We start from the raw sequence: 18,962 nt of genomic DNA, 5'->3' as shown, positions 1-18,962 counted from the left end.
TGAGCGCTCAGGAAGCCTGCGAGCAGCTCTGCGGGCAGTCACCACCAGTGCCGGCCTCGGCCCCTGCTGCCCCCCAGCTCCCTCACTTCTGCTCCTCCCTGACCCCAGCGCAAGCTCCCACCCAGCCCCACTGACCTTCCCTCTCTCCTCTCTTCCAGATCATGGCTTTGGCGTTTTTCTTCGCCTTGTTGGCGCAGAGAATACCATTAGTTGGTGATTTGGATGTGGACACGCTTGACCGCATGCAGCAGCGTGAGGTGTATCTGCAAGAGCAGATGACAAAGCTGCTGCTGGAGACAGAAGAGAAGAACATGGCGCTGAGCATGGGCACTCAAGCCCTGCTTCGCTGCTTTGTTTTTTGTCTTCCCATCCTTCTGTATTTGTTCATGTGGATGATCTATTCAAAGTTCTATAGAGCTGAAGACACCGGTGATGAGAGCTCCAGCAGTGAGAAGGAGCAGGAGGAGGAGGAGGAGGAGGAGGAGGAGGAGGAGGATGACGGTGTCTTTTCTCTCGATGTGTTCTGGACAGTCCGAAGCCATCAAGAGGACTGTGAACTGATGTACTCGCTGATGCGTGGCGTCATGGATATATGCCAAAGTATGGTATCAGATACTTTCTATCCAGTGCCAGAGCGTCTCATCAAGGTGGGCAGTACCTTCGAAGGCTGGTGTCCCGTTAGAAACGTACCTGTCTTCAGCCTGCTTGTGCCCCTGTTGCCCCCCCGTGGGCACACTTTCCACCTGGATCTGGGCACCACAGGGGAGGTACCAGCAACGGACTCCCGTATCCGTGTAGAGCTGGAATGCACGTGCGAGAGGGAGCAGGAGATGCGCATGCTGTGCTTCCTCCACACCCCCGCCAAAGAGCTGAAAAGTCAGCAGCCCAGCCTCCTGCACAGCCTCTGCACTACGTCCTACTTAGACGCGGAGAAGACTGCCCGCTGCTTCCAGGAGCTGATCAAAAACGCCTGGCAACGCATGCAAGTCTCAGAGTTCACCATGGAGATAGACACGGTGAAGTCCAGGCGCTCCTGCAGGCTTCATGTGAGAGATGTCAACAAAAGAATCTTCTACGTTGAGTTTGTGTTTGGCGTCCAGCAGGATGATACAGACATCTTTCTGAGCAGCCATGAGATAGTGTTTCGTCATACCCCCAGCACGGTCTGGCCACAGAGCTGTGTTGTGGCAGAGAAAAAGTTCTTGCAGTATGTAGCCAACCACCCCCGGGGGGGCAAATTCTACCTCAGATATCTGCAACTGTGTGGCTATCTCATGGCGAGCCTCAAGTTTACCATCTATGACATGAAGACAGTGATCATGCACCTCCTGAATACCATTCCTTTGCAAAGGTGGCACGGGAGGAGTTTCCTGCTGCGGATGGATGACATCTTGAACTACCTGTGCTGCTGCGTGGAGGAGAAACGCCTGGACCACTTCATCGTAGGAAACAACTCGTTGCCTAAGGAGATTATCTTGCCAAAAGAGTTCCGAGCTTCCCCACCGCTCAACATGTTCCAGCACCTGGAGGAGGAACCGGACAAATACGAGCGGGCGCAGCACGATTTGGAGGAGCTGCATGATCGGTTGACAACCACGCTGCTCTATGGGAGATGAGAGACACGCACTGTCCCACGGACGAGCACGCAGGACATGAGAGGACACTGCTCAGTAGGCACTGGGAATTGCCCCGAGGTGTTTTCTGTGAACTGGGGCAGCCATCTCCTATGGGATAAAGAAGGTTGTTGTATTTCTAATAAATGGCAAAAGTCAACAATAACTTGAGCCAGACCTATACACTCACAATCGCCCAGCCCTCACATGTCACCAGTCTTGGTTACGTGGGAAAACTGTTGTGTTGCGCGGCTGTAAAAGATGGTAAGCACTTAAAGTCTTTTCTTCCGCACCAAAGCGAAGGAGTCAGCAGCTCTTTCGAGCTTGAGGCCCTCTTGCAACAATTGGCACCCAAACAGGGACACGGGAAAGAGAACGAACAGGGACCTGAAACTAAACCTGACTTGAAGACTGGCCGGTCTGGAGTGCGTTGAGCAAAACGCGGAGCACGCTGAGACAAGCGTGGCAGGTGCTGAGAAGCGCAGCAGGCGTTGAGAAAAACCCTGGGCTCTCCCTTGTGCTGACAGTTGGCAGTCCCATGGAGGAGAAAGGGCAACTGGAGATTACTCAGATGGAGGGACGTCACCTGCTCAGGCTGTAGGCTGGCACCATTCATACTGCTACCCTGGGACAACACAGTACTGCCTTTCATGCCAATCCCTAAAATCCTGTACAAGGAAAATTCACCTTTTCCTTCTGTTTTTATCGTGATGTATGCCCATGTTTGGTGTGTTAGTAAAAAGCTTGGAAACACTTTCTGTCAACCTGAATCCCTTCCTAGCTCCTCCCCATTTTGCAGGGGTCAAGTAGCCCAAGAACATCGCCTTCACCTTCTCTGTGATGAGTGGGCTACACTTGGCACAGAAAGCCCATCTGGATGAGATGACCCTGACTTAATTCTGCATGGCTCTGAGTTTGTCTGTCTCCCTCCCCTTTCTGCGCCATGTTGGCAGCGCAGCTGCAGAGCTGGGCTCGAAGTGCTCTGTGCACCGTTTCCATGGAGGAATCTCTCCCTGAGGACAGGGCGATCTTTGCACAACAGCAGTGGTCTGAAGCGTCACTCCCTGAGGTCAGCATTTGCTTCTTACTCTGACCTTCACAAAAATTTTAGCTAACCCCTCAACTACACCGGCTAACTCCCATTAGCCTAAGTTTGGTACACCTCTGATGGGTTCACTGGTGCCTGCCAAGCTACACTGGCTGGGAATTTGCTTCTCTCACGTTTCTCCATGTCTCAGAGGCACAAGTCTTTGTAGGCACATTGTTAATTCAGGCGTAGGTCAGGCACAGACCACACAGTATATTCCACTAAGCACCAAGTGCAGGTTACGATGAGGTGGGAGTCTGCCTCTTCCTCCAGATATCTAGCGATAGAACAAGAGGCAGTGGTCCTAAGTTGTGCCAGGGGGTGTTCAAGTTGGATATTAGGATAAATTTCTCCTCAGAAAGAATGGTAATGCATTAGAACAGACTGTTCAGGGAGGTAGTGGAGTCACCGTCCTTGGAATATTTCACATAAAAGAGTCGTGTAGCACTGAAGGATGTGATTTAGTGGGCATGATGAGAATGGGTTGCCTATTGGACTAGGTGATCTTAGAGGTCTTTTCCAGACTTAATCACAGAATCACAGAATTGTAGGGGTTGGAAGGGACCTCCAGAGATCATCGAGTCCAACCCCCCTGCCAAAGCAGGTTCCCTACAGCAGGTTGCACAGGTAGGCATCCAGGCAGGTCTTGAACATCTCCAGAGAAGGAGACTCCACAACCTCCCTGGGCAGCCTGTTCCAGTGCTCCGTCACCCTCACTGTAAAGAAGTTCCTTTGCACATTTGTGTGGAACTTCCTATGCTGCAGCTTATGTCCGTTTCCCCTTGTCCTGTCTGCATGTACCACTGAAAAGAGACTGGCCTCACCACTATGGCCCCCACACCTCAGATATTTATAGACCTGGATCAGGTCCCCTCTCAGTCGTCTTTTCTCAAGGCTGAACAGACCCAGTTCACTCAGCCTTTCTTCATAGGGGAGATGCTCCAGGCCCTTCACCATCTTCGTGGCCCTCCGCTGCATTCTTTCCAAGAGATCCCTGTCTTTTTTGTACTGGGGAGCCCAGAACTGGACGCAGTGCTCCAGATGAGGCCTTACCAGGGCAGAGTAGAGAGGGAGGATCACCTCCCTCGACCTGCTGGCCACGCTCTTTTTAATGCACCCCAGGATGCCATTGGCCCTCTTGGCCACAAGGGCACACTGCTGGCTCATGGCCGACCTGTCGTCCACCAGGACACCCAGGTCCCTCTCCACAGAGTGCCCCTCCAGCAGCTCATCCCCCAGCCTGTATTGATGCATGCAATTATTCCTTCCCAGATGCAAGACTCTACACTTGCTTTTGTTAAACCTCATCCGTTTTTTTTCTGCCCTGCTCTCCAGCCTGTCCAGCTCTCGCTGAATGGCAACACAGCCTTCAGGCGTGTCAGCCAATCCTCCCAACTTCGAATCATCAGCAAACTTGCTGAGGGTGGCCACTATCCCCTCATCAAGGTCACTGATGATGTGGAACAAGACCGGATCCAGCACAGACCCCTGGGGGACACCACTGGTTACAGGTCTCCAGCCAGGCTCTGCACCACCAACGACAACCCTCTGAGTTCTGCCAGTCAGACAGTCAGTTTTCAACCCACCTCACTGTCCACTCGTCTATCCCACACTTCCTCAGCTTTGTTATAAGGATGTTGTGGGGGACAGTATCAAATGCCTTGCTGAAATCAAGGTAGACTACATCCACTGCTCTCCCCCCATCCACCCAGCATGTGACAACAACATAGAAGGCTACCAGGTTGGTCAAGCACGACCTCCCCCTGGTGAACCCGTGCTGACTACTCCTGAGAACCTCCTTTTCTCCCAGTTGTCTGGAGATGGCATCCAGCACAAGCTGTTCCATCACCTTTCCAGGGGCAGAGGTGAGGTTGACTGGCCTATAATTGCCTGGGTCTTCCTTCTTGCCCTTTTTGAAGACTGGAGTGACATTGGCTATCCTCCAGTCTTCAGGCACCTCCCCTGTCCTCCAAGACCTCTCAAAGATGACAGAAAGCGGTTCAGCAATCACCTCTACCAGCTCCCTCAGCTCCCATGGATGCATCCCATCGGGTCCCATGGATTTGTGAACATTGATGTTGCCTAGGTGCTCCCAGACCACCTCTTCCCTGACTGAAGGGAGGTCTTCCATTCCCCAGACCCTCTCACTAACCTCCAGGGTCTTGGATTCCCGAGCGGGAGCTTTTTCGCTGAAGACAGAAGCAAACAAGGCATTCATATCTCCGCCTTCTCAGCATCCCCCGGTTACCAGAACACCCCCGTCACTTAGCAGGGGAGCCACATTCTCCTTAGTCTTCCTTTTACTGTTAACGTACTTTAAAAAGCCTTTTTTATTATCCTTTATCCCCTTCGCCAGATTTAATTCCAGGCGGGCTTTAGCCTTCCTCGTTGCATCCCTGCAGGCCCTGACAACATTCCTGTATTCTTCCCAAGTAGTCAGACCCTTTTTCCACATTTCATGGGCCTTCTTCTTTCCTTTGAGTTTGTGCATGAGCTCCTTGCTCATCCACACAGGTCTCCTGCCACCCTTTCCCGATTTCTTCTGCATAGGGACGCACTGATCCTGAGCTTGGAAGAAGAGCTGCTTAAATGCCGACCAGCTCTCACAGGCCCCCTTACTGTCTAACACCCTAGCCCACGGGATAGCTCCAAGTAGGTCCCGGAAGAGATCAAAGTTGGCTCTCCTAAAGTCCAGGGTAGCAATCCTACTTTTTGCTTTACTTCTTCCACTCAGGATCTTGAACTCCACCATCTCGTGGCCACTACAACCCAAGCTGCCCCTGACCTTTACTTCCCTGACAAGCCCTTCCCTATTAGTGAGAATAAGGTCCCAGCAGTACCCTCTCCTCGTCAATTCTAGGATCCTTTTACCCCTTGCAGACAGGTGATCTCCATCTGCAGCCATCATGCCACGAGCCGAGTAAATTGCCCCATGGTCAAAAAAACAAAGTTCTTGTGCCCGCACCAGCCTCTAAGCCATTTATTGATGAGGAGGGTTTTTTTGATCCTCTCAGTGTCCTTCCCCGCCACTGAAGGGATAGAAGACCACCTGCACTCCCGCACCATCCAGTACCCTCCCCAGACCCTTGAAGTCATTCTTGATAGCCCTTAGGCTTCTCTTGGCAGCATCATCACTGCCAACCTGAACTACCAATAAGGGGCAGTAGTCAGATGGGCGAATAAGCCCAGGCAGCTTTCTAGAGATGTCCCTGACCCGTGCCCCAGGGAGGCAGCACTCTTCCCTCCGAGTGGGATCAGGTCGACATCTCGGGCCCTCAGTTCCATGTAGAAGGGAATCACCTACAACTATCACCCTCCTTTCTTTACCGGAAGAGGCGGTCTTCAAGCGTGGAGCCGACCGCCTCTCCTTAGGAAATCTCGGAGGCTGTACCATCACCTCATTCTCAGCCTCCTCACCCTCCAATTCCAGGGTTTCAAACCTATTACTTAGAGGCACCTGAGGAACCGAGGTAGGTCGGGAAGGGCGCCGCCTGCGTCGCTGAGGTGGGACGTGCTGCCATTCCGCCCCTCCCCTCAAGTCAGCTCTCTTGGTTTGACTACGGCAAGGGAGAGAGTCCACTACAGGCTGGGGGTTCAATCTCTGCTTGTTTCCCGCAGAGTGTTACACCACCTGTCTCCCTCTCGCAGTCTCTAATGGATCTTAACCTCTCCACCTCCTCCCTAAGCTCCACCGCAAGGCTGAGCAGTTCATCCACCTGCTCGCACCTCACACAGGCGGCATCCCTCCCATCGTCCCCCGGCAGCAGCAGACTCAGGCACTCCCTGCAGCCAGAGACTCGAACCGCCACAGTTTTGGGCAGTCCTTCTGTCTGGGTTGCCACAGTCTTCTTGGAGCAAGCCCGCCGTCTGGAAGAGACCATGTTTGAACTTACAGTCTCTGACGATTACGTGCCCTGCCACAAGACCCACCTCCCACACTTACGAGTGCAGCAATGCGCAGCGGGGGCTGCGCTCACACACTGCCCGCCCTCCCTGTTAGCAGATAGCAGTGGGCAGCAACAACTTTTTTTTCACCTTTTTTCACCACGTACGGAAGGTGGGCGGGACCGAGGGGCCGCTTATAGCCTCACGGAAAAAAAAGAGTCAAGGTTAATCACAGAGATAAGAGTGAGCGGTGCCGGCTCCACCTCTGCTACCTCAGCAGCCCGCCCACCAGCTGCCAGCTGCTGCCACCGCCAGCACCAGCACAGTGCTTTGGCTGGTTCAAAACAGCCTTAAAAAGAGCTTTTAGGCGGTCTTTTTGGCTTTCTTCTTCCTTGCTTCCCTGCCCTGGTCTCCGCAGCAAATTCTATTCTGTGATAAGAAGATTCTATGATAAGAAGCTGGGAGGAGGGGTCTGTGGGAATACAACACAAACTGTTCAGTGCAGAAGCTGTGGAGCAAGATAAACAGCATGAGAACTAAGGGCACCTCTGGAAGAAGAAAGAACGTCTCACGGCTCTGACTGGATAAGCGCCTGTGTGAACGGTTGAAGAGTGTTTTGTAGAACCAACGCTCTTGAATGTAAAGGTGGATGGGAAAGCTAGAAAACTTGTGAAGGTATACAAGTGATGTGAGAACTTGTAATAAACGATTTCGATCATTTACATCTGAGTCCGCGCATCAGACGCTGCAAATGGCGCCCACCGTGTGGGGCTGAGCCAGCCCGGCCCGGCAGCACCGCCCGACCCAACCGCGGAGACTTTGGCGGGAACTGCGGGCAGCTGGCTAACGAAGGAGCAGCAAGTAAATCTTGCAGCATTACGGTTAGTTTTAACGTTTCAGAAGCAGTCTGTATCTACCGCAGCGTTAGTTACTTTTCTCAAATGGATAAGCAAAAATGTCCCTGAATTCCCGAAAACTGGATTCTCTTCTGATGGAGAGCTTTGGGACGAACTTGGCGCAAAACTCCGGAAAGCTTCTATTACTAAAGACAGAACGGCCGCTAAACTTTTACCTGTTTGGCACCAAACCACGGAAGGGCTTAAACAAATTCGACAAGGAAGAATTTCTTCCGACTGTTCCCCACCGCCCTCCCTCCCACCCCCGCCGCTGCCCCTCGGTGCACAAAGCAACCCCGCTCCGGATTCGAGCCGCGGCTCCGACCCCCCGCCGACCGCGGAGAAGAGAAATCGCACCCTCCCCCATCGCCCCCCTCGCTGCTGCCCTCGGCTCCACCCCCGATGCTCGCCGTGGCGCTGCCTTCCGCCGCCCCGTCGGCCGTTGGTGCTTCTTTGCTGGGTTGAAGACGGCACCGGAGCTGCACATACTTCTAAGGACACACGAACTTTCCTCCAGGAATGGGGGGGTTAGGCGTATTACAGGCATTCCTCGTTCTCCCACTGGACAAGCTATCATTGAGTATACTCATCTAGCATTGAAATCTCTTCTTAATGAACAAAAAAGGAACACGGGAGATACACCACAAGAAAGATTGCATAAGGCTTTGCTTGTGCTGAATTTTTTTGAATAGTGATTACACAGATACAACTTGTGGGGATCATCATTTTGGGGCCTCCCCAGTGCTCAAGGAACGGCCAATGGTCAACGTTCAGAATATGGCCACAGGGCATTGGGAAGGTCCCTTACCACTGATAACTTGGGGTTGTGGATATGCTTATGTTTCCAGGGGCACTGGCCCTACGTGGGTTCCAGCACGATACATTCAGTGTCATCTCAAGGCAGAAAATAGCATCCATTATAAAGACTATAATGTCTGGGATTGTGTGCTTCTTAGTTATTGGTATTGCTTTGTAACTTGTATTGCAAATTGCAACAGTCGTAGTGGCATGATATAGTGGGTGATTTTCCTGTGTTATCAATGCAGTCTCAAGAATTAGAGTTATTAGGCGATATCTTTGTTGTTGTATGCTTCTTTTATTTTAGTAGTAGACTGAATGTAAATTAAACAAGATTTAATGTTACTGATGCTGGAATCTACGGGAATAGCTCTCTTAATGTGTTAGTAGCGCTCAGTTATGATGCCATCAGCCTATCAATTAGCCTTTTCTTGATTTGCAAAGACAAAACCTGGAAAGGAATCCCAGGCAAAGGGATTCCTATATTATAGAATAATTAACTGTCATCGCCCTAATCAGGATTTTTAAAATAAACCATGCAGCACCTGAGACAAAGGCGCACGCTAAGTGAGCTAACCTTGATAGTTTATTCTGTTTTGCAAGCAGAGGTTCCACTTGGGCTCTGTATCATGCACTGGCCATGTGGATGCAGTGTGTAAATACCCTTCGGACCCTGAGAAGAATAAAAACAAGAGGGAATCTGTGATGGGTGAGAGAGGAAAAGTGCACCTTGAAGCAGGGGACGCCCTGCTGGCACTGCCTATCACGTTCACCACCACCATGTTCTTTCTGTCTCTTTTTCACTCCAGTCTTCAAAAAGGGCAAGAAGGAAGATCCGGGTAATTATAGGCCTGTCAGCCTCACCTCTGTCCCTGGAAAGGTGATGGAACAGCTTGTGCTGGATGCCATCTCCAGACAACTGGAAGAAGAGGAGGTTATCAGTAGTCAGCACGGGTTCACCAGGGGGAGGTCGTGCTTGACCAACCTGGTGGCCTTCTATGTTGTTGTCACATGCTGGGTGGATAGGGGGAGAGCAGTGGATGTAGTCTACCTTGATTTCAGCAAGGCATTTGATACTGTCCCCCACAACATCCTTATAACAAAGCTGAGGAAGTGTGGGATAGACGAGTGGACAATGAGGTGGGTTGAGAACTGACTGTCTGACTGGCAGAGCTCAGAGGGTTGTCGTTGGTGGTGCAGAGCCTGGCTGGAGACCTGTAACCAGTGGTGTCCCCCAGGGGTCTGTGCTGGATCCGGTCTTGTTCCACATCTTCATCAGTGACCTTGATGAGGGGATAGTGGCCACCCTCAGCAAGTTTGCTGATGATTTGAAGTTGGGAGGATTGGCTGACACGCCTGAAGGCTGTGCTGCCATTCAGCGAGAGCTGGACAGGCTGGAGAGCAGGGCAGAAAAAAACCGGATGAGGTTTAACAAAAGCAAGTGTAGAGTCTTACACCTAGGGAGGAATAATTGCATGCATCAATACAGGCTGGGAGATGAGCTGCTGGAGGGGCACTCTGTGGAGAGGGACCTGGGTGTCCTGGTGGATGACAGGTTGGCCATGAGCCAGCAGTGTGCCCTTGTGGCCAAGAGGGCCAATGGCATCCTGGGGTGCATTAAAAAGAGCGTGGCCAGCAGGTCAAGGGAGGTGATCCTCCCCCTCTGCTCTGCCCTGGTAAGGCCTCATCTGGAGCACTGTGTCCAGTTCTGGGCTCCCCAGTACAAAAAAGACAGGGATCTCTTGGAAAGAGTCCAGCGGAGGGCCACAAAGATGGTGAAGGGCCTGGAGCATCTCCCCTATGAGGAAGGGCTGAGTGAACTGGGTCTGTTCAGCCTTGAGAAAAGACGACTGAGAGGGGACCTGATCCAGGTCTATAAATATCTGAGGTGTGCGGGCCATAGTGGTGAGGCCAGTCTCTTTTCAGTGGTACATGCAGACAGGACAAGGGGAAACGGACATAAGCTGCAGCATAGGAAGTTCCACACAAATGTGCAAAGGAACTTCTTTGCAGTGAGGTGATGGAGCACTGGAACAGGCTGCCCAGGGAGGTGGTGGAGTCTCCTCTGGAGATGTTCAAGACCTGCCTGGATGCCTACCTGTGCAGCCTGGTGTAGGGAACCTGCTTTGGCAGGGGGGTTGGACTCGATCTCTAGAGCCTACAATTCTGTGATTCTGCAGGTTGTTGTTTCTCGGGGGTCAGTACATAATAATGCCCCTAGTGATACTCTAGCACATTTGCCCACTTATACTGATTCTATCTGACGTGCAACAAGTTGTAACACCACTTGAAATGGGTCGCCAGCCGGACTTAACTCCATTCACCACTCCCCATTGGGTACGGCCCTCTAGCCACTTCCGTACCCAAAGAAGGGCATACCTGTCCAGGCCACGGGCAGCCAGTTTCCCCAGGAGAATACTGCGAGAGAGCGTGTCCAAGGCTTTGCTGAAGTCTAGGTAGATGCATCAACAGCCTTTCCCTCTCTGCCAGGCTGCTCACCCAGTCATAGAAGGAGATGAGGTGGATCAAGCATGGCCTGCCTTTCATGAACGCGTGCTGGCTGGGCCTGGTCCCCTGGATGCCATGCATGTGCCGTGTGATCTCACCCAAGATGATTCGCTCCATAACTTTCCCTGGTACCGAGGTCAGGCTGACAGGCCTGTAGTTTCCCGGATCCTCCTTGCGGCCCTTCTTGTAGATGGCATCACATCAGCAAGCCTCCAACCCTCTGGGACCTCTGCAGATAACCAGGAGCGCTGGCAGATGATGGCTGTGTAGTTACCGTAGGTGAGTTACAAAACTGATTTTATAGATGTATATGCCAGGCAGGCAGGAGGCTGGGGAAAGCTTGCAGCACCTGCAGCAGCACAGGTAATGTTGGTTCAGGCCCTGCTCTGCAATGGGGGAGTCGTCTTTCACTGTAAGGAGGACCTTTGGCTGCATAGTATGTGCTTTGTGGAGCTGTTCATCCTGTCATTAGTGGTGACTTCTCTTTAGCAGAGAAACAAATGAAACACTCAGGCCTGGAGGATGTTTAGGTTCGACATAAGGAAAAGCTTTTTGTCTCAGAGAGCTGTCAGATGCTGGTATGCCCTGCCCAAGGAGCTGGAGGAGTCGCCGTCCCTGGCAGTGTTGGAGAGGCTTCTGGATGAGGTGCTGCGAGATGTGGCTTAGTGCTTGTGGTGGCAGTGGTGATGGCAGGGCGGTTGGACGTGAGGATCTTGCAGGTCCTTTCCAAGCTTGTGATTCTAAGATTCTCTGCCGCTAGGAGTCGCTGTGGTGCCGCGCAGGGACCTGGACGGCATCCCGCAGCACCTACACTGCTGCGCGGAGGAAAAACGCCTCAACCCCTTCCTCTTAGGAGATGAGACCGAGCCCGAGGAGACGTTTGATTGCAGTTTTAGAGTCTCGGGAAATCCCAGCCGCTTAACGTCAGATCCCACAAACTCTGCTGCAAACCCTGTTATAAGGACAATCTCAGACGTCTTCTGATGGCTTTCTGTGTTCTCACACCTCTTGCCTACTCTGCCAGCTTTGGCCACCTGTACCTGTTGCTGGGTGACTGCATCACACTATCTGGAATGAGTTCACAGGTACTCCTTTGAGGTCCCAGCCCTTGAAATATGTTGAAACTTTTCCACTGTGCTCAAGGAAATGACTAAGCTCTTAAAACGGATGTGGGCAACCCTGCGTCTGCTGTCTGGACTTCTCTGGTCTCTCATTGTGAACCGATGGAGGAATGCAGCCTGCCTCCTCCAGTGTCTGAGCATTCTCTGTGAATTTCATCAGAGCTGGCTTCTAGCCGTGGTGATGCCCCATCAGGATGAGTCTCTGCCAGATGGGCTCACTGATATATTGCCTTGGACTGCCACTGCTCCCTACTGCATGACTTTGTGTGCCAGCATCCCATCACACATCTCCTTGCCCAAGCACTGCTTCACCCACCTGAAGACAGAAAGAGGGCTGAACTGGCTGGCCATCAGCCCTCTGTAAGGATGCTGGTCTCTGTTGAGGCACTCCACTCACTCCATGCAGTAAAGCAGAAGTTTGGCCCTGCAATCACAGCCCAGCTGATTCCTTCCCTGCCCAGCTGGAGAAGGCAGGCACTGCACTGACTCAGCTTTACCTCTAACAGAGCAGCCAGGCTTTGCACTTAACTTCTGGGGCAGTAGTTCAGTCAAACTGAGGTCTTGTTTCACAATGTCAAGGAGGGTTAATACATTACAAGACTCAATGACTTGATAACATTGATGGAGAGAGGGGAGCAGCATCCTGTCTCAGTACTTGAAAGACAAGGAGGAACATCTTTCTGCTGGGACAGACTACATGTGAAAGTCTCTTTGGTCTCTGCTCTTCCCATTCTCTTTTCTTTGGAATATGTGTTTTCATGCACCTTGATACACTGTGCAATTGCTGTGAACTTGCCTCCAGCTGGAGCCAGAGATTTCTGTATTCCACTACGGACCTGAAGTGGCTTAATAAGTGAATGGCTGATGACGCTCTTGCCTTCTTCAAAAGGTCAATCTTCCAGAGCCTGCAGCTGGTCCACAGACTTGTTAAAGCAACCAGATCGCGCAGTAGTGGGAATGAGGGAGAAACAACCCTCTCCGAATGTTTAGCCACACCAAATCACACCTATTGTGGAACAGAAGACAGAAGTAGCCCATAAACTACTTGCTGAGTTTCTTTCCTTCTCTCCAGCAGCTGTTTGTTTGGTATGGTGATCCCTTCTCTTGTGTTGCAAGAAAACAAGTGGAGCCATCAGTCAGGCTACAAGTTAGGTCACTGCAAAGATTAGGGGTTAATCCATTAATCCAATGCAAAAGGCAGAGCTGAGTGAAACACGCCCATGCAGTGAAAGACCTGGCTGGCCCAGAGCAGGCAAGTTGTAGGGCAGACACAAGAGCTCCCAGCATCACCAAAGGCGTGAGTGGCAGCTCTGCAGGATAAACTTGAACCAGATGGAGGCCTGCAGACGTTTGGGTGGTTTGTTTGTGCCAGGGCTAAACCTTCCTGCAGAAAATGCGGTGATCCCCTTAGTTCACACGCTTTGCCTGCTCCGAGTTAAGAATTATGAGCTGCAAGAGGTGTTTGGTCAGCTGAAGGCAGATCACAGACTGCACAGTTCTAAATCAGGGTGAGCCAGTGAATGGAGAAGTCACAGCACTCCTAGCCACATCAATCACAGCCTGTGTTTGCAAGCAGCTTAAAAGAACATGTACACAAAGCACTGGTGGGGAATGGTGGAAAACTTGCTATTTCCAAGCAGAATGCTTCCTGGAATCATGCATGTTTCGTGTAGCAATTAATGGAAACTGCTGTGCAAGTGTTATGACCCCGTATTGTTTCAGTATTCCTTGTTAAACAATAGTACTGTTACAATAGTATTATTGTGTACTAATACGTATTATTGAAAAAGGTGCATTCCTATTATGTTACTATTATTTTATCACTTTTGCTTGTATAGGTTAAGGTTTAAGCTGGCCATGGGAGCTGAAAAAGGCAGAGAAAACCCCATCACGAAGAGGATTGAATGGCTGAAGTCCCTTCCAGTTTCCACTCTGCGTTCTACTGCTACTCTCTGAACGGATGGCAGGATGAATCCAGGGCAGGACACAGCCCAGCTGCTGGCAGCTGAGTTGACTGCAGCCATACAGGTGAGAGTTCCTGCCAGGTTGGGACATGGCCTTGGGAATGATGCAGGCAGCTAACCCGTGGGCAGGATGGCACAGTGCAGTTACCCTATTGCACAACCCTGCCTGCTTTCTGGTTAAAGCTACGGGGGATCAGCTGCTCTTCCAGCCCCAGAGGTAGGCTGGGTAGGGGAGAGAGAGTGGGTGTCCCATGAAAACCCTTAAAATCACACATCAAAGCAGTGGAAAGAGAGGGGCTGAGGTGCCCCTGTGAGACTGATCTAGGCAGAGACTGGAAGAGGCAAAGTCCAACCCAAGTCCTTCTGTTAAATGAACCAATAATAAATGCTTGTTGTTTCTGAGATGTATGGCTGTTGCATGCTGCCAATGGCCTTTTACCTGCACACTGTGCTTCCTCGCATGGCCAGGCAGGCAGGAGGCTGGGGAAAGCTTGCAGCACCTGCAGCAGTACAGGTAATGTTGGTTCAGGCCCTGCTCTGCAATGGGGGAGTCGGCTTTCCCTGTAATGAGGACCTTTGGCTGCATAGTATGTGCTTTGTGGAGCTGTTCATCCTGTCATTAGTGGTGACTTCTCTTTAGCAGAGAAACAAATGAAACACTCAGGCCTGGAGGATGTTTTTTTTTTGGCTCCGTCCATAATAAATAATATCTCTGTCATTTCTCTTGCCTCCCCAGCTACAGGTCTGAGCTGGTCCCACAGCACATATCGCACGTTGCTGTTGCTCTGATGTGTCTCCGTATTCACAGTTGCTAACACAGAGGACTGTTCACTGCTGAGTGATTTCAGAGCTGTTTGGTGGTGCCTGAGTGTAAGATTTCGGTGAAGATTTCTGGTTAGTTCAGCTGTGGGCCTTCCTGGGTCACCCAGAGGAGAACTTCTCCCCTGGGTGACCCTCAGCTGGAGAAAATGGGCATGTTGAGGCCAGGGAGAGGGCCCAGGGGGCAAATCTACACGGCAGGGTGGTTGTCAGGATCTCATGTGGTCACTTCTCACAGGTAATTAGCTTAAATTTGTCACTGTGCAGAACGTCCGCTGCTGTTCATGGCTGCTTCTGCTGGCACTGCTCTGACCCGTGCTCCCATGCCACCAATGAGAAAGCTGCTTCTGCATTGAGTCTGCTGTCCACAGGAAGACACTAGGTGGGACAGAAGGCCTTCTGGGCAGCCTGTTAGCATTTAGCTGAGAAAAGTCAGTCTGCCCCACATGCGAGCCAGTCTTCCACTGCAAGGCTCCAGTGATACAAAGGCAGAAAGCTGAAACCTAAGCTGTGCTACATTAGCAGCTCATCGAGCTTGCCAGCCTTCTGTCCTCATTGTTTGTGCCAGTGTAAATCTAACACACTTCGATAGGGAATTCAAGGTGTGCCCAGACTGGGTCCTTGCTGAAAGCAAAAGCTGGAGAAGCCCTTGTGAATCATAGAATCACAAGGTTGGAAAGGACCTGCAAGATCATCATGTCCAACCGCCCTCCCATCACCACTGCTACCACAAGCTACTAAACCATATCTCTTAGCTCCTCATCCAGACGCCACTTGAACGCTGCCAGGGGAGCTACAGGCCTGTCAGCTTGACCTCGGTACCAGGCTGACAAATGGACCAACTGGTACTGGACCAACTACAGGCTGAGAGGCTCTGCAAGGATCCTCCTTGCGGCCCTTCTTGTAGATGGCATCACATCGGCAAGCCTCCAACCCTCTGGAACCTCTCCAGATAACCAGGAGTGCAGGCAGGTGCCGGGCTGTATAGTTACCGTAGATGAGGTACAAAACTTATTTTATGGATGTGTATGTTTTCTTAAAAGGTAAAAAACAGCCACAAAAACATACAGCCAGTGGTATATGTGACTTTGTTCTGGTGAAACCAATGCATCAACTTCTAGTTCAACAGCAGTGGCTGCAGTTCTTAGCGAGTTCCCAAGGGGTTTGACAGAGATCATACAAAGAGTTTGCACGCTCCGTGGGAGCTCAGTCCGGCCACGTGCCTCAGAACAGGGCCGATGGCAGGGCCATGGGGCCCAGGGCAGCTGGGTGGGGCCGAAGGGTGGGGCTGGGGCATTGTGACATCACGGTGCATCACAGTGCGGGGCTGGTATTGAGGCCGTGAGCAGGCAGCCAAGCTCCACTTTGGCCTAGGCCAGCGGTGAGTACAGCAGCAGGGGGAGGGCTGTGCTGGGCCGGGTGCAAATGCCGGCCCGCGAGGGCTTTGGGAGCCTGCAGTGGCAGCAATGAGCGCTCAGGGAGCCTGCGAGCAGCTCTGCGGGCAGTCACCACCAGTGCCGGCCTCGGCCCCTGCTGCCCCCCAGCTCCCTCACTCCTGCTCCTCCCTGACCCCAGCGCAAGCTCCCACCCAGCCCCACTGACCTCCCCTCTCTCCTCTCTTCCAGATCATGGCTTTGGCGTTTTTCTTCGCCTTGTTGGCGCAGAGAATACCATTAGTTGGTGATTTGGATGTGGACACGCTCGACCGCATGCAGCAGCGTGAGGTGTATCTGCAAGAGCAGATGACAAAGCTGCTGCTGGAGATGGAAGAGAAGAACATGGCGCTGAGCATGGGCACTCAAGCCCTGCTTCGCTGCTTTGTTTTTTGTCTTCCCATCCTTCTGTATTTGTTCATGTGGATGATCTGTTCAAAGTTCTATAGAGCTGAAGACACCGGTGATGAGAGCTCCAGCAGTGAGAAGGAGCAGGAGGAGGAGGAGGAGGAGGAGGAGGAGGAGGAGGATGACGGTGTCTTTTCTCTCGATGTGTTCTGGACAGTCCGAAGCCATCAAGAGGACTGTGAACTGATGTACTCGCTGATGCGTGGCGTCATGGATATATGCCAAAGTATGGTATCAGATACTTTCTATCCAGTGCCAGAGCGTCTCATCAAGGTGGGCAGTACCTTCGAAGGCTGGTGTCCCGTTAGAAACGTACCTGTCTTCAGCCTGCTTGTGCCCCTGTTGCCCCCCCGTGGGCACACTTTCCACCTGGATCTGGGCACCACAGGGGAGGTACCAGCAACGGACTCCCGTATCCGTGTAGAGCTGGAATGCACGTGCGAGAGGGAGCAGGAGATGCGCATGCTGTGCTTCCTCCACACCCCCGCCAAAGAGCTGAAAAGCCAGCAGCCCAGCCTCCTGCACAGCCTCTGCACTACGTCCTACTTAGACGCGGAGAAGACTGCCCGCTGCTTCCAGGAGCTGATCAAAAACGCCTGGCAACGCATGCAAGTCTCAGAGTTCACCATGGAGATAGACACAGTGAAGTCCAGGCGCTCCTGCAGGCTTCATGTGAGAGATGTCAACAAAAGAATCTTCTACGTTGAGTTTGTGTTTGGCGTCCAGCAGGATGATACGGACATCTTTCTGAGCAGCCATGAGATAGTGTTTCGTCATACCCCCAGCACGGTCTGGCCACAGAGCTGTGTTGTGGCAGAGAAAAAGTTCTTGCAGTATGTAGCCAACCACCCCCGGGGGGGCAAATTCTACCTCAGATATCTGCAACTGTGTGGCTATCTCATGGCGAGCCTCAAGTTTACCATCTATGACATGAAGACAGTGATCATGCACCTCCTGAATACCATTCCTTTGCAAAGGTGGCACGGGAGGAATTTCCTGCTGCGGATGGATGACATCTTGAACTACCTGTGCTGCTGCGTGGAGGAGAAACGCCTGGACCACTTCATCGTAGGAAACAACTCGTTGCCTAAGGAGATTATCTTGCCAAAAGAGTTCCGAGCTTCCCCACCGCTCAACATGTTCCAGCACCTGGAGGAGGAACCGGACAAATACGAGCGGGCGCAGCACGATTTGGAGGAGCTGCACGATCGGTTGACAACCACGCTGCTCTATGGGAGATGAGAGACGCGCACTGTCCCACGGACGAGCACGCAGGACATGAGAGGACACTGCTCAGTAGGCACTGGGAATTGCCGCCCCGAGGTGTTTTCTGTGAACTGGGGCAGCCATCTCCTATGGGATAAAGAAGGTTGTTGTATTTCTAATAAATGGCAAAAGTCAACAATAACTTGAGCCAGACCTATACACTCACAATCGCCCAGCCCTCACATGTCATCAGTCTTGGTTACTTGGGAAAACTGTTGTGTTGCGCGGCTGTAAAAGATGGTAAGCACTTAAAGTCTTTTCTTCCGCACCAAAGCGAAGGAGTCAGCAGCTCTTTCGAGCTTGAGGCCCTCTTGCAACAATTGGCACCCAAACAGGGACACGGGAAAGAGAACGAACAGGGACCTGAAACTAAACCTGACTTGAAGACTGGCCGGTCTGGAGTGCGTTGAGCAAAACGCGGAGCACGCTGAGACAAGCGTGGCAGGTGCTGAGAAGCGCAGCAGGCGTTGAGAAAAACCCTGGGCTCTCCCTTGTGCTGACAGTTGGCAGGTCCCATGGAGGAGAAAGGGCAACTGGAGATTACTCAGATGGAGGGACGTCACCTGCTCAGTCTGTAGGCTGGCAGAATTCATACTGCTACCCTGGGACAACACAGTACTGCCTTTCATGCCAATCCCTAAAATCCTGTACAAGGAAAATTCACCTTTTCCTTCTGTTTTTATCGTGATGTATGCCCATGTTTGGTGTGTCAGTAAAAAGCTTGGAAACACTTTCTGTCAACCTGAATCCCTTCCTAGCTCCTCCCCATTTTGCAGGGGTCAAGTAGCCCAAGAACATCGCCTTCACCTTCTCTGTGATGAGTGGGCTACACTTGGCACAGAAAGCCCATCTGGATGAGATGACCCTGACTTAATTCTGCATGGCTCTGAGTTTGTCTGTCTCCCTCCCCTTTCTGCGCCATGTTGGCAGCGCAGCTGCAGAGCTGGGGTCAAAGTGCTCTGTGCACTGTTTCCATGGAGGAATCTCTCCCTGAGGACAGGGCGATCTTTGCTCAACAGCAGTGGTCTGAAGCGTCACTCCCTGAGGTCAGCATTTGCTTCTTACTCTGACCTTCACAAAAATTTTAGCTAACCCCTCAACTACACCGGCTAACTCCCATTTGCCTAAGTTTGGTACACCTCTGATGGGTTCACTGGTGCCTGC

At 51.9% G+C, this 18,962-nt stretch overlaps 2 protein-coding genes across 2 annotated transcripts; both read left to right on the top strand.

Moving 5' to 3' along the window:
* The first annotated feature begins 135 nt into the window (after positions 1–135).
* Positions 136–2,317, top strand: LOC125694839 (inositol 1,4,5-trisphosphate receptor-interacting protein-like 1). Its single transcript, XM_048948621.1, has one exon. It carries the CDS (start codon positions 162–164, stop codon positions 1,614–1,616), a length of 1,455 nt encoding a protein of 484 aa, XP_048804578.1. The 5' UTR covers positions 136–161; the 3' UTR covers positions 1,617–2,317.
* Positions 2,318–11,271: 8,954 nt separating this feature from the next.
* LOC125694838 (inositol 1,4,5-trisphosphate receptor-interacting protein-like 1) lies at positions 11,272–18,474 on the top strand. The gene is made up of 5 exons (XM_048948620.1): positions 11,272–12,994; positions 13,747–13,936; positions 14,609–14,766; positions 15,447–15,659; positions 16,317–18,474. Exon 5 carries the CDS (start codon positions 16,320–16,322, stop codon positions 17,772–17,774), a length of 1,455 nt encoding a protein of 484 aa, XP_048804577.1. The 5' UTR covers positions 11,272–12,994; positions 13,747–13,936; positions 14,609–14,766; positions 15,447–15,659; positions 16,317–16,319; the 3' UTR covers positions 17,775–18,474.
* The last annotated feature ends 488 nt before the right edge of the window (positions 18,475–18,962 follow it).

This window comes from Lagopus muta, chromosome 6, assembly GCF_023343835.1.
Source record: "Lagopus muta isolate bLagMut1 chromosome 6, bLagMut1 primary, whole genome shotgun sequence".
Classification (NCBI taxonomy): Eukaryota; Metazoa; Chordata; class Aves; order Galliformes; family Phasianidae; genus Lagopus; species Lagopus muta.
Note: the sequence above shows the minus strand (reverse complement) of the source record. Positions and strands in the feature narration are given on the sequence as shown.

Bases quoted from the DNA above. Each gene is read 5' to 3' on its own strand.
- LOC125694839 (XM_048948621.1), top strand. From the start codon at position 162: ATGGCTTTGGCGTTTTTCTTCGCCTTGTTGGCGCAGAGAATACCATTA.
- LOC125694838 (XM_048948620.1), top strand. From the start codon at position 16,320: ATGGCTTTGGCGTTTTTCTTCGCCTTGTTGGCGCAGAGAATACCATTA.